We start from the raw sequence: 11,041 nt of genomic DNA on the forward strand, positions 1-11,041 counted from the left end.
CAGTTGGTTAGTTGCACACCTGCAAGTTCTTCCTGGCAAAATAAGAGTTTCTGTGGATCATCCAAACTGGCACTATTTCTGCAAAATCAACAGCCAGTGCCAGTATTGAACCAACATGCTTGTCAGTTATCAAGTAAATTAGATGTTTTTGATCATTCTGTAATCAAGAGGGAGTAGATATCGCTCCTCCGATTTCAAATCTGCATTTCTGTGGCTGCAGTCATCAAAACTTCTGCTTTTTCTCCCCTATAAAAGCAAAGTTCACACCATTAACCCAATGGTGGGAACCTTGTGAGACACCATCATTTGACTGTGGTGTCTCAGCTGATCAATGAACACATAAACCTCCAATGACTCTGCGGTGTCATATCAATCACAAACAAAGGAGCAAAGTGGATGGTTTTATTCATTTCTCATATATACAGACGTTAATGGCAACCATATACAGATACAAAAATGTGAATGCATTTCTATAAAAATAACTCAATGTTATGTAATTGATGAACTGATGTTTCACAATCTACCGCCGAATTGTTGCAACTCAGAGTTCACTGGCAAGGGCTCAGTGTTAATGTTGTAATGCTGCGATGTCGTGTTGAAACGCGACATTTTTTATTTTCTCTTTCTTCAGAATCGTCATTGAAGATGACGGGGCGAATTCAACGAACCTCAAAGAAAAACAAAAAAGTGTGTGCAGCAAATCAAAGTTAAATAATAATAAAATAGAATCTAAAGTCTTAAAAAGCATGTACACTAATAATATTATTACACAAATTATTTAAAAATATTTTGAAGTCTTTCTTTGACAAATATTAGCTGCAGTACAAATATGAGGATTATCAAAACTAGCAGTTTTCCACACTTTAATCCCCACATTAAATCTCCCCGATCAGCTGATCTGAGTAGTTTCAAGTGTCTCTGATGTTCTCACATGATTGTAGGCATGAGCTCCGATGACAGCGAAGATCTGCTGCTTCTTGACGTTGACGATCTTTCAATGATTCCTATCTTTGCCATTAACTGCCGTAGCCTCCTTCTGAATTTCTCTCCCAGGAAAGCGTACAGCACTGGGTTTAAACAGCTGTGAAGCAGGGCCAGACTCTGGGTGACAAACATGGCCTGGTCCACTGCTGTCCTCGCTGGGCACTGATACTCTACTATCTTTGCCCTGAAAAATGTGTCCACTATCACTACTAGGTGGTACGGCGTCCAACAAAGCAGGAAAGCGAGGACCACGAATATGATAACTTTCATGGCTCGCTGGCGTTGAAACCCCCCACGGACGTGAAGGAGGCGATGGATGGTGATTCCATAGCAGGGCAGCATGATGGCCAGGGGGATGAAAAAACCCAAAGTGTGGCGGAGAATTCTGGTGGCCAGTCGCCACTCATCAGCAGTGCTGGGATCGTATTTTTCAGTGCACAGTACGTGACTAGAGTTGTAAGAGGTGAAAGTGGAGCTGAACAAGCCCGGGAGGGACAGAAGCGCTCCGACAATCCAGACGGCGGCACAAACTCCCCAGCTGACCAGCTGTCGATTAGTCCTACGAACCTCCATGGCGCGCACAATCACAGTGTACCGGTCCACACTGATGCAAGTCAAGAAGAGAATGGTTGAGTAGAAGCTCACCTCTTGGAGGATAGTGACTATTTTGCACATGGCTTCTCCAAATACCCAGCCCCGAGTAACCGAGGTGGCCCAGAACGGGAGGGTGATGGCGAGCAAGAGGTCTGCGATCGCCAGGTGGAGGAGGTAGAGGTCAGAAGGGGTCAAAGGTTGCTTGCTTAAGCTGATCACCAGCCCCACCACCACGTTACCGGGAAGTGCCATCACAAAGATGAGGACATAAAAGACACTGACAACAATCATCACAGTATCTGAGATGGTGTGAAAGCTACAGGGCTGGGTGGCGGGGTCAAGGAAAAAGTCTGTGTAATTATAGCTAAAGTTCAGAGCATCGTAAATGGCACCAAAATCCTCCCAGGACAATGATGAGTTTGGTTCTGAGGACAAAAAAGAAAAAAAGAAAAGAAAGCATTAAATTATTACAAAGACTTTTCCCAAACAGATTTAAGTTCATACTCCGAGGATGAAAAAACTCACCAGTCATTGTGATGTCTTCTCAGCGGGACGCACCGAATGTGTCACACGAAGGCATTTGTCTCCTAAATGATGTATCCCTCTAGACCCCTCCCATCAGGTCCATTTTCCTGTTTGCGTCACACACACAGACTTTGATTTGCTCAAGAATCCAAACATGAAGGAAGTCCGTTTACACATAGCTGCAAGCATATAGCACAACGTCACTGTCATTTATTTCTTTTTACAGCTTCATGTGTTGTTGTTTTTTCTTTTTAATACATCATTACAGAGTATTTTTAATAGTCTTTGTTTTGTTGTTGTTGCTAAACCACAGTGCTTCCCCCAAAACAAACCCAGGCCCATGATGTGAATCACTGTGTCATGGGATTACTGTCACACTGGAGGCAAAATTGAAACGGAAACCACTTGTTGATGTGGTCTGTGAAATCTGTGAAATAAAAAAACACTGTTTGTTTTGTTTTGTTCCATGCATCGCGATCGTGTAAGCCGTATACAGAAAAAATGGGAAAATAAGGGAAAAAAGCCTGGGGTACCGTTCAGCCTGTCGACAGTAGGATCTTTAGGAGTTGCCAGATCATCTTTTACCGCAACCATCAACCTGTGCCCTGGCCTGAAAATACGAACAGTTACAGCAATCTGACAGCAGAAGGGTTACCGTCATGATGATAATTCAGTGAATGCAGATTGGGGAAAAGCCTTGAATGTCGTGCACCTGAGTGCACAGTGGTGCTGGTATAGCTACAGGTTATACATCAGTTGTATCAGGGTTGCCAGATTCCCAAAAGAGATTGTCAGTAGATGCAGTGAAGCTGTCAGCATGTGAGGCTGATAAGAGATCCTTCTTTGTAAATAAACCAATGGTGTGGCTTAAGAAAATCCTACGTGGCCTGCTTCTAGAGCTGTTGTGTTCAAAAGATTTCCAGTAAACTTGACAATAGCCTTTCAGGCCGAGGGGTAAAATACAAAATGAAGCAAAACACACCACAACATTGCTCCACCTTTTCCGACTCAGTTTAGAATCCTATACAAATGATTTTGTATGTGTTCAAAATTTTTTTTAAATTAGTCGATATGTTGAAAATTTATTGATGTAACAGGTTGAAATCCTCACGTCGGCTTCTGTCGGTACAAATCTAAAATATGACAAATCACATGACGCTACTAGACTTCTGATCAAACACTGAGGAAGTTCCCAGCTCATCACATTCTTTGTCAACACGAGTGTCTAAGATCACATTTCCTGCCACACTTCTCATGTGTGTGTCAACTTCCAGTGTCACAAGCTCTCGGCTTTTATCATAAACATGTTTTGAACATATGGTTCTTTGAAAAAAATAATAAAATAACTTTAAAAAATAGTTCTTTGAAAGGTGCTCAGCAGTGACATGATTGCAAAAAAAGACTAAGAAAAAAACACATCTTGGTAAATAAAAGTAGAAATATAGAGTTACAGTAAAATGAACAAGTGATTACAACACATGGGCAACACAGAAATGAATTCTGAAACAGCGCTTTAAATATTTGAAATGAGCCTCGACCTCTGATTGAGAACAGGATTAGTGTATCAGGAGCTGTTAAAAATAATCTTTTGGATTAGGGATGTTAAAACTGATGGGTTGTTTGATTGGATTTACTTTGCAATTCTGGACCAGGTAAACTTAGATGCTCTAAGATACAGTGGGAATGTGCAGCAGAAATCTAGACTCACTAACCCGAACACTGAGCCACACTGAAAAAAACCTGCCTGATATCAAAGATGACAGACAGATTCTCACTTTTATCATCTGTGAGACGGGATTGTATTTGCAGGATCTTATTGTGTTGTGAAGACTTTAATGGGGGGGAAGGAACGTTACCCATTACAGAGATGCAACATCAAAGTGTACTTGGCACGCCAATCTAACTTGCATGGTGTATTGCAGGGGTGTCAAACATAAGGCCCAGGGGCCAAAAATCATCCTGGTGAAGATTCCTATCCAATCACAGCTTTTCCCCACACATAAAATCCTCCCCAGCGGCCATTTATACTGAAGTAATTAAATGATACATTTTACACATTTACTTCTTACAGGCCAAACAGTCGTGCTGACAGATATCTTCCTTTACTACAGAACTGGATGCAAAAACAGAATCATTATGAAGAAGTGCTGTGTGTTTGGAAACTTTTTTTTTTCAAGGTCACACAAAAACAGAAGTTTAAAAATTTGAATAAAGGTTATTTAAACTCAACAGATTTTTCTCCACGGGGGGAGAAACTCTTGCAAATGAAATTTGCAATTTTAGTAAAGACAAGTTGGATGTGCAGTGCTAATGTATTTAAGAGCTGCTTATTCAAAGGGGATTTTGTGCATTTCCCACTTTGCTGAAATTAAAATAAAGACATTCAGTGGAAAGACGATGATTCGGGGACGGGCATATTTAAATTTATCTTTATGCAGGTGCTCAGGATCTAAGTTCACCCTACAATGAGGTTTGATACCCTAAATTTGTCTTACTTTAAATATGACGTGAAGTCCAGCTGTTTGACAGTTTAGACTAAAAAAAAAAAACCCCAAAACACTCCTACAGCTGCTTTGGGGATCTCTTGTAGTCCCAGCAGCACACGGATCAAACAGCTGGCCTCTACAGGCAACTACACTTTTGTTCCACTTGTGCACACAGAAGACAAAGGTGGTGTCCTGGTGTTTTTGTGCAGCTTGAAGTGTACATGTACGTAAACTAATGTGAAAGGCCCTTAACCTTTTGACATAGAGAGTAAGAATCAAACAAAAAAAAAATAAAAAGAGAAAAACCACAAGTGCGTCAGAAAAGTGAGACTGGGAAATTGCGCCATCCTGAGGCCATAACGTTTAGGTGCTTGGTGCAACAGAGGATATGAAGACAGGGTTTTGTCGAAAGCAACACATTGCTTCAAAACAATTCTTAATGCAAATGCTTTCATTTGTACAGACATAAGGGTCCTAACCCAACTATGATAAAGGAAGTTAAACAATAAAACTCCAGTTCCACTTCTGCTTGAGCGATCTCGCCAAAAACCTGAAGTAAAGAAAAGTAAAACGGTAAAGTAACCATTGTCTGGGCAAAGCAAATCATGCGAAGGCATGTCCAAAAATAACATAATTTATCAATCTGGGCACTAGATGGTGCTGTAGAGTGCAATGATGAGCAGAAAGTAGGTTTATTTTGCCGTTGGTGGCAGTGTGGAGCTTTAATAGAGGTGGCAGCATGTTTACAGGACGATGAGTCTTTTGGGGTGATGTGCATTCAGGCCCCTGAACACTTCTCATGTAGGCTTTAAACTGCAGTGTAAGAATATATCAGCGACAGTACGAGTAACTCAAGCTCTCAAACAGACTACAGAAAAGCAAATGTGACAGAAAATTGCTCTAAAATTTATTTGGTGAACTGTTTTTGCCAGTATTTAAGTGGTCCCTAAAGGTACAGTTGATGGCCAACAAAGAAAAAAAAGAGAAAGAAAGAAAACAACAAAACATGTCTTATTGAAAAGAAAAAAAAGAAACCGTTCACTATCAGTCTACCTACCAATAATTAAAACTCAAAACTAACACCTTTCCTTTCACACAGTCACTTCAGAAAACAGTTTGGTTTGAAGAGTTTCACGTGGGCAGTCAGTTCAACTACTTATTTTCACAACTTAAGGCCTTTTTTTTTTCCTCTAAAAAACTAAATAAAGCAGAAACTGATTTCCTGAATTAAATGACAGCTAAGCCTCGACATAAATTAAGAGAAGAAAGTGCATCAAGTGTTCAAGTAGGGTGTATAGTTTTAAAGAACATGAAGAGGGCAAGGGTTCAGGTTGGTGTTTGTTTGGGAGTTGGGGGGGGTAACACTGGCACAGAACTGGCAACTTGAAGAAGAAGGGTGCAGACTGGGAAGCTGCCCACACCTCAGCCACACCAGGTCGCGACTATCTAAGAAGCCCTGAAAACGCATAAAGTGGTAGATCATAATCACACTGTGCTGCTTATGAGAGCACTACCTGCACTACGGATGACAGACGACACATCTGATCATGTTAGCCTGGATTAAAAAAAAGAAAGAAATTCTGCAAGTAGTCAGTTGTTTTGTTTTGTTTTTTTTATAGCCAACACAGGCTGTGATGAAGACGGGGCAGACAGGTCGGAAAGCTGTAAGAGGGGGGTAAATGGTGACGTCCATAGATTTCTCACATACCACCCTCCCCTGCACCTTCTAACCCCCAATTTCATCTTTTGGCACGTCGTGGGTCCCTGCCGTTGCTAATTGTAACTGAGGACTTTGTAGCTGGTGGGGCTCCAGCAGCAGTAACCGAAGGGGCACCGTTGCCAGGCGACCGTCCATTGGGCCGCCCGACGTTCCCAAACGTGGGGTCACGGGGTGCACCAGGTGGTTGATTATTGTTGGCATATGGCGGCATGGCACCGTTACCTGCAGGTTAGAAACACGAGTCAGTCCTCACTCATTTCAGTTTTTTGTCTCACATTTGTGGGTGCGACTGAAGTGTGTTTTGTTTTAACAGGTCACCTTCTTCCTTTTAAAATCACAACATGAGTCATTTGTTAGAAGCGAGCTCATGATTGCCACCTCATGTCTGGTGCATTTTCTTTATTTTACCACCAAGTTGTGTTTTAACTCTAGTTAAAACTAAACTAAGTGAGAAAATTACATAACCCTTGAAATGCCAGCCTTTTCATCCCTTAAAAGATTATTAAGCACATTTGTGAATAATTCAATTGATGACAGACGAACTTCTTTTAGCTGCTTCGCCTTATGCCAGTCCCTGTCTGGAATCTGAGTTTTTGAGGCTCCATCAGTACAGACATAAAGCTTTGTAAATGCAGGTGACTACAACAACAAACCCAATGTTAGCATCAAAGTGTACCATTACGTAACACATGCACACAAGTCATCAGTCAGCTTGTAGTTAACTCAAAATTTGCATTAGGAAAATACACTGACCTGGTGGGGCAGATGTACCTGAATTCTGATTGGGTGGAGAGTTCCCCCTCTGATTCTGGTCAGGCTTCCCCTGGTAGACAAAGAGGAAGGCCACCTTAAATATATTTTCACTTAGACTGAGGCATGCAGAAAGCTTGCAGAAGATAGTTTAGCTTGATTTATTTGGGGAAATGCACAGATCTGCGTGAGAACAGGACAACCAAAGTGTTCTTGAGGGGTCTGCACCGGCTGGCCAGTTTCCTAAGAGTACTCACAGACTTGTTTTGCTGGTTTGCTTGGGCTAGCAGCTCTGGGTTTGGTTCACTGAAGTTGGGCACTTCTGAATACACCATACAGAATCTGGAAAGATATTAGAGAACATTTAATCATCTTGTATGATAGTTTCAGCCATCAGCTGTATTGCACTCATCCTTATGAAGAAATGCCCCACTATTCACACTTTATCACCCAAGGGAAAGCCAGAGTGTAACAACCACAAACTGTACTGTAGTAGAGGTCAGTGTGCAAACTTATAAAATGAAATTTTATTCGCTTTAGAAATAAACTTCAAAAATGCTCCAATCATATTTTGTGAAATGTATTAAAATGCTTGACTGTGTTTTAAAACTGTCCTGTTACCATTGCATTTTACAAAGCATGACTCTGGAACAGAGTGATACGCTAAGCAGAATTCCAAGAGGGACCGGAGCATTACATAAATAGATGTGTGTGACCATCTACTTACTCTCCAATCTTCTGTAGATCTCCTCCTCTTCCAGTGTATAAGGTCAGGCAGCCTTTCCATATAGATGCATAGCTAGCAGAGAAATACCAGGTTGAACTGGTGCAGACATACAAAATATGCAAACACCGATCTCTCTGGCAACATTGAAGATTTCTACATCCGCAGTCTTACCCTCTGGTTAGCTTGATGATGTCCCCTGGCTGAATAAGGCTGCCGAGTTCATCCCAAACGGAGATAGCTATGCTACCGCTCTTGTCTGCCACCTTGCATGAGCGCACCTCATGGCCATCTTTCGTTTTGGTTACTCGACCTAACAAAAAAAAAAAAAAAAAAAAAAAAGACTCAAGGTACAAATAGCTCTACCAGAGGCCAACTCTTAACTTTCACATAGAACAGTATTAAATCAAAGCCTCACTGTATTTAGGCTGTATCTCTCATGGCTTTCACAGCAAAGCTGCCGGTCCCTTTAAGAAAAAGGAGCACGAGTTGGTGTAGGGAGAGACCGCTTTAGCCTCACAGTCTAACTACTCACCTATTTCCAAAACGATGAACACGATATTCAAATTTTTCGAGCCAGGCTTCACATCCTTTATCAAAAACAAGGCCTCGTTTGTTGGTGCTGCCATTATTAGTGTCGAGGGTGGAAAAAACGGACCACTGATGTCTCTCTTCCTGTCACTCAAACTCAGCAGCTATAACTGTCGTTACTATGTAATGGGGAGCTAAAACCGTTAGCTTCAGCTTAGCTAACTAGTTAGCCTGTCAGCCTTACTACTTCTAACACGTATCTTAACTGTTTATAACATAAAACACAGGGGACCAGCGCCTTAGATAACCCACGTTAAACTTCACACAAACGCTTGTGACAGTGGTGAAGGACAACTATACTCTTCACAGCTAACTGACACTAGCAGGGTGACAAGATAGCTCCGCTAAGGAACAATTCGCTAAATGTTTGCTAGCTCCCAGTTAGCTACCTTATTTTAGTTTCAGAATACGAGTGTCTGGATATCTCGTTTTTCGCGATTATCGCCATAATGTCAGCTTCATTCTTCTCATAAAATTAGCTAACGTAGAATCCGTTGCAAAGTAGCTATCAAGTACTCAAAACGATGTTTCGAAATCAGATACCAATAGGCTGACAAATCCAGAATCGCTGGTTCAATCTGAGGTTCCTGTTTTAACAAATACCACTCCACTGACTGCAAGTTACATCACAGCTTAATGTGCTGCCTGTACTTCTAGCCTTTTTTAGTAGACCCACTCGATCATTTAGACACTTCTTTTTAATGCTTTTAAACTAATCGACCGCATTTCCTTTGTGTGCCTTTTGTAAGTATAAAGAACTGTTAGCCTTGTTAGCGCGCAGTCTGGCCAAATGCTTTGTTATACGACTAGTGTGTCTATTTTTAACTATCTGTAGCCCCAGTAACGTTGCTGTTGTTCGAACAACACTTATTGTTAAATGTCCGAGGTATTAATCCCTAAATACTACGGCCCCCAAAACGCTATTTTTTAAAAAAACTGTACACACTGCAAACTACACGGTTTAACCTTCTTGAACAATGCCCCAAAAACTACGTCAGCTGTACTGCCGGTCAGTTTTATCTCCACCGGACGATTCCATTGTTCTACACGGCGAAGGGGTATATTCGTAAAAGTATATTTTAATGTGATTTTATATAGACAAATCAATATATAGAGAACAATTGTATAGTTGTATTCTTGTAAGATACTGCATCCAAAAACATAAAAAGGCACAAAACCTAGCTGTTTAGAGTTGCAAATGAAAGCAGTTGGTTTTTACCATAGCAAATGAATTCCATTCACAAACAACGCGAGACGAGAGGAAATGTGAGTTTACTATCAACCGTAAAACTAACGGTGGTTTGCTTATTTATTTATTTTTAATAATGTCGCATCCGGTTTACTAATCTCGGTTTATCGTTGTTTTTGTCTTCAAGGTGTCCCAGTTTAAACACAGATTTCGCTCAGAGTGTAGAATCCGTCATTTAGCACTAGGTATCGTGGGTAACCGTTCAGGGACACACATTGTATTAAATCAATAAATTGGGTCCAGTTTGACAAGTTTCTGAACGATTGAGTGTGATGTGTTTTATAAGAGGAAATTTGTGGCAATCAAAAGATTTAACGTCACGAACAGGATTCGAACCTGTGCGGGGAAACCCCATTGGATTTCGAGTCCAACGCCTTAACCTCTCGGCCACCGTGACTATACAATCTGGTCCCACATATCTTTTTCACTATAAACATAAGCACTGCCGAGCGTTTACGTTACATATATATTTGGCTGAATTGTGCAAACAAACAGTTGCGTTTCCTACCGTGCTACTTACTACTGTGCAGTGAACGAGAAGGATGGGGCGGTGGAAGAAGCGCAGGGTGTTTGCTTGATTTCGGACATAGGAGGGAGACAAACACCATCAAAACACCCCGCTCGCTCGCTCACAAACGTCGGAGAAATAAAGCTCATTAGACGTTTTAACGATGTACGCAAAAGAGCTGCGTAAAATATAGTGATCTTAAATAAGTTTTTTTCTTGTGGATTTTATAAACGTTGTATCAGACAGTAATAAAAGTAAGGTTACGACTGCTGTGGAAATTTCCTTCCAAAGTTTATTGTTGGCAAAGGGAATGCCGGTATCGATATCCTCTTATTAACAGGAAGATTCCCTCACTTTATTGGTAGAAATCAAAATTGAAATCAAAAGGGTTTTTATTGCGAATCGCTTCTACAGAACATTTTGGTTAGTCTCCGTCTTAATTGGATTAAACTGTGTTAAAGGAATAATGTGATTTTATGTTACTGTGCAATCCAAATTAATGGAAATTTGTATTTCTACAGTATCTGATTACTGATCTTGCTACTCAGTGCTAGTGTATATAAAGTCAATGGTTAATATATAAAGTCAATAGTTAGTGCTAGGGATCGGGGGTTAAGGTTGGTCTACGGTGCTGCGCAACATTAAGCCACAACCAACCTGGATTTTGTAGTTTATATAGAATGAGAATGAATAACCTGATCTAATCTCTGTATCATGAATCCACACTGGGTAAATAAGGGTTGAGTAACCTCGCCACTCCTTTCAGATATGGGTGATACACAGCCCTGCCTGCTCTAAAGTGTACTAGATTCCAGCCCTATGACAAAACTAAACAACCATACAGCCCTGTCAGCAACAAGCTTAACTAGCCTACATGTTTTCTACGCAATTTTAGGTCAAAGGTATTGAA

The 11,041-nt window shown here is 41.0% G+C and overlaps 2 protein-coding genes and 1 non-coding gene across 4 annotated transcripts; all 3 read right to left on the minus strand.

Annotated features, from left to right (window-relative positions):
* Nucleotides 1-388: 388 nt before the first annotated feature.
* LOC120730970 (C-X-C chemokine receptor type 2-like) lies at nt 389-5,000 on the minus strand. Its single transcript, XM_040027644.1, has 2 exons — nt 2,104-5,000; nt 389-2,003 (listed from the first exon to the last, which is right to left on the minus strand). Exons 1-2 carry the CDS (start codon nt 2,108-2,110, stop codon nt 928-930), a joined length of 1,083 nt encoding a protein of 360 aa, XP_039883578.1. The 5' UTR covers nt 2,111-5,000; the 3' UTR covers nt 389-927.
* A 280-nt stretch (nt 5,001-5,280) lies between these two features.
* On the minus strand, nt 5,281-9,368 carry nabp1a (nucleic acid binding protein 1a). Of its 2 annotated transcripts, none has more exons than XM_040027647.1 (6): nt 8,319-9,368; nt 7,958-8,096; nt 7,787-7,858; nt 7,317-7,401; nt 7,081-7,132; nt 5,281-6,531 (listed from the first exon to the last, which is right to left on the minus strand). In XM_040027647.1, the coding sequence occupies exons 1-6, from the start codon at nt 8,410-8,412 to the stop codon at nt 6,329-6,331; spliced, it is 645 nt and encodes a 214-aa protein (XP_039883581.1). In that variant the 5' UTR covers nt 8,413-9,368; the 3' UTR covers nt 5,281-6,328. The 2 variants fall into 2 exon arrangements, with proteins under 2 accessions (XP_039883581.1, XP_039883579.1); XM_040027645.1 differs by having other exon boundaries at nt 7,063-7,132; nt 8,319-9,367.
* A 570-nt stretch (nt 9,369-9,938) lies between these two features.
* Nucleotides 9,939-10,020, minus strand: trnas-cga. The gene has a single exon. It is a non-coding gene; the product is annotated as a tRNA-Ser (tRNA).
* Nucleotides 10,021-11,041: the final 1,021 nt, after the last annotated feature.

This window comes from Simochromis diagramma, unplaced genomic scaffold (genome assembly GCF_900408965.1).
Source record: "Simochromis diagramma unplaced genomic scaffold, fSimDia1.1 OVJJ01000343.1, whole genome shotgun sequence".
In the NCBI taxonomy this organism is placed as follows: domain Eukaryota; kingdom Metazoa; phylum Chordata; class Actinopteri; order Cichliformes; family Cichlidae; genus Simochromis; species Simochromis diagramma.

Excerpts from the sequence above, each read along its gene's own strand:
- nabp1a (XM_040027645.1), bottom strand. The coding sequence starts at position 8,412 with ATGGCAGCACCAACAAACGAGGCCTTGTTTTTGATAAAGGATGTGAAG. Across the intron at positions 7,402-7,786 it reads GATCTACAGAAGATTGGAGA|ATTCTGTATGGTGTATTCAG; the intron begins GTAAGTAGATGG and ends ATATCTTTCCAG. Across the intron at positions 6,532-7,062 it reads AGGTACATCTGCCCCACCAG|GTAACGGTGCCATGCCGCCA; the intron begins GTCAGTGTATTT and ends TCTAACCTGCAG.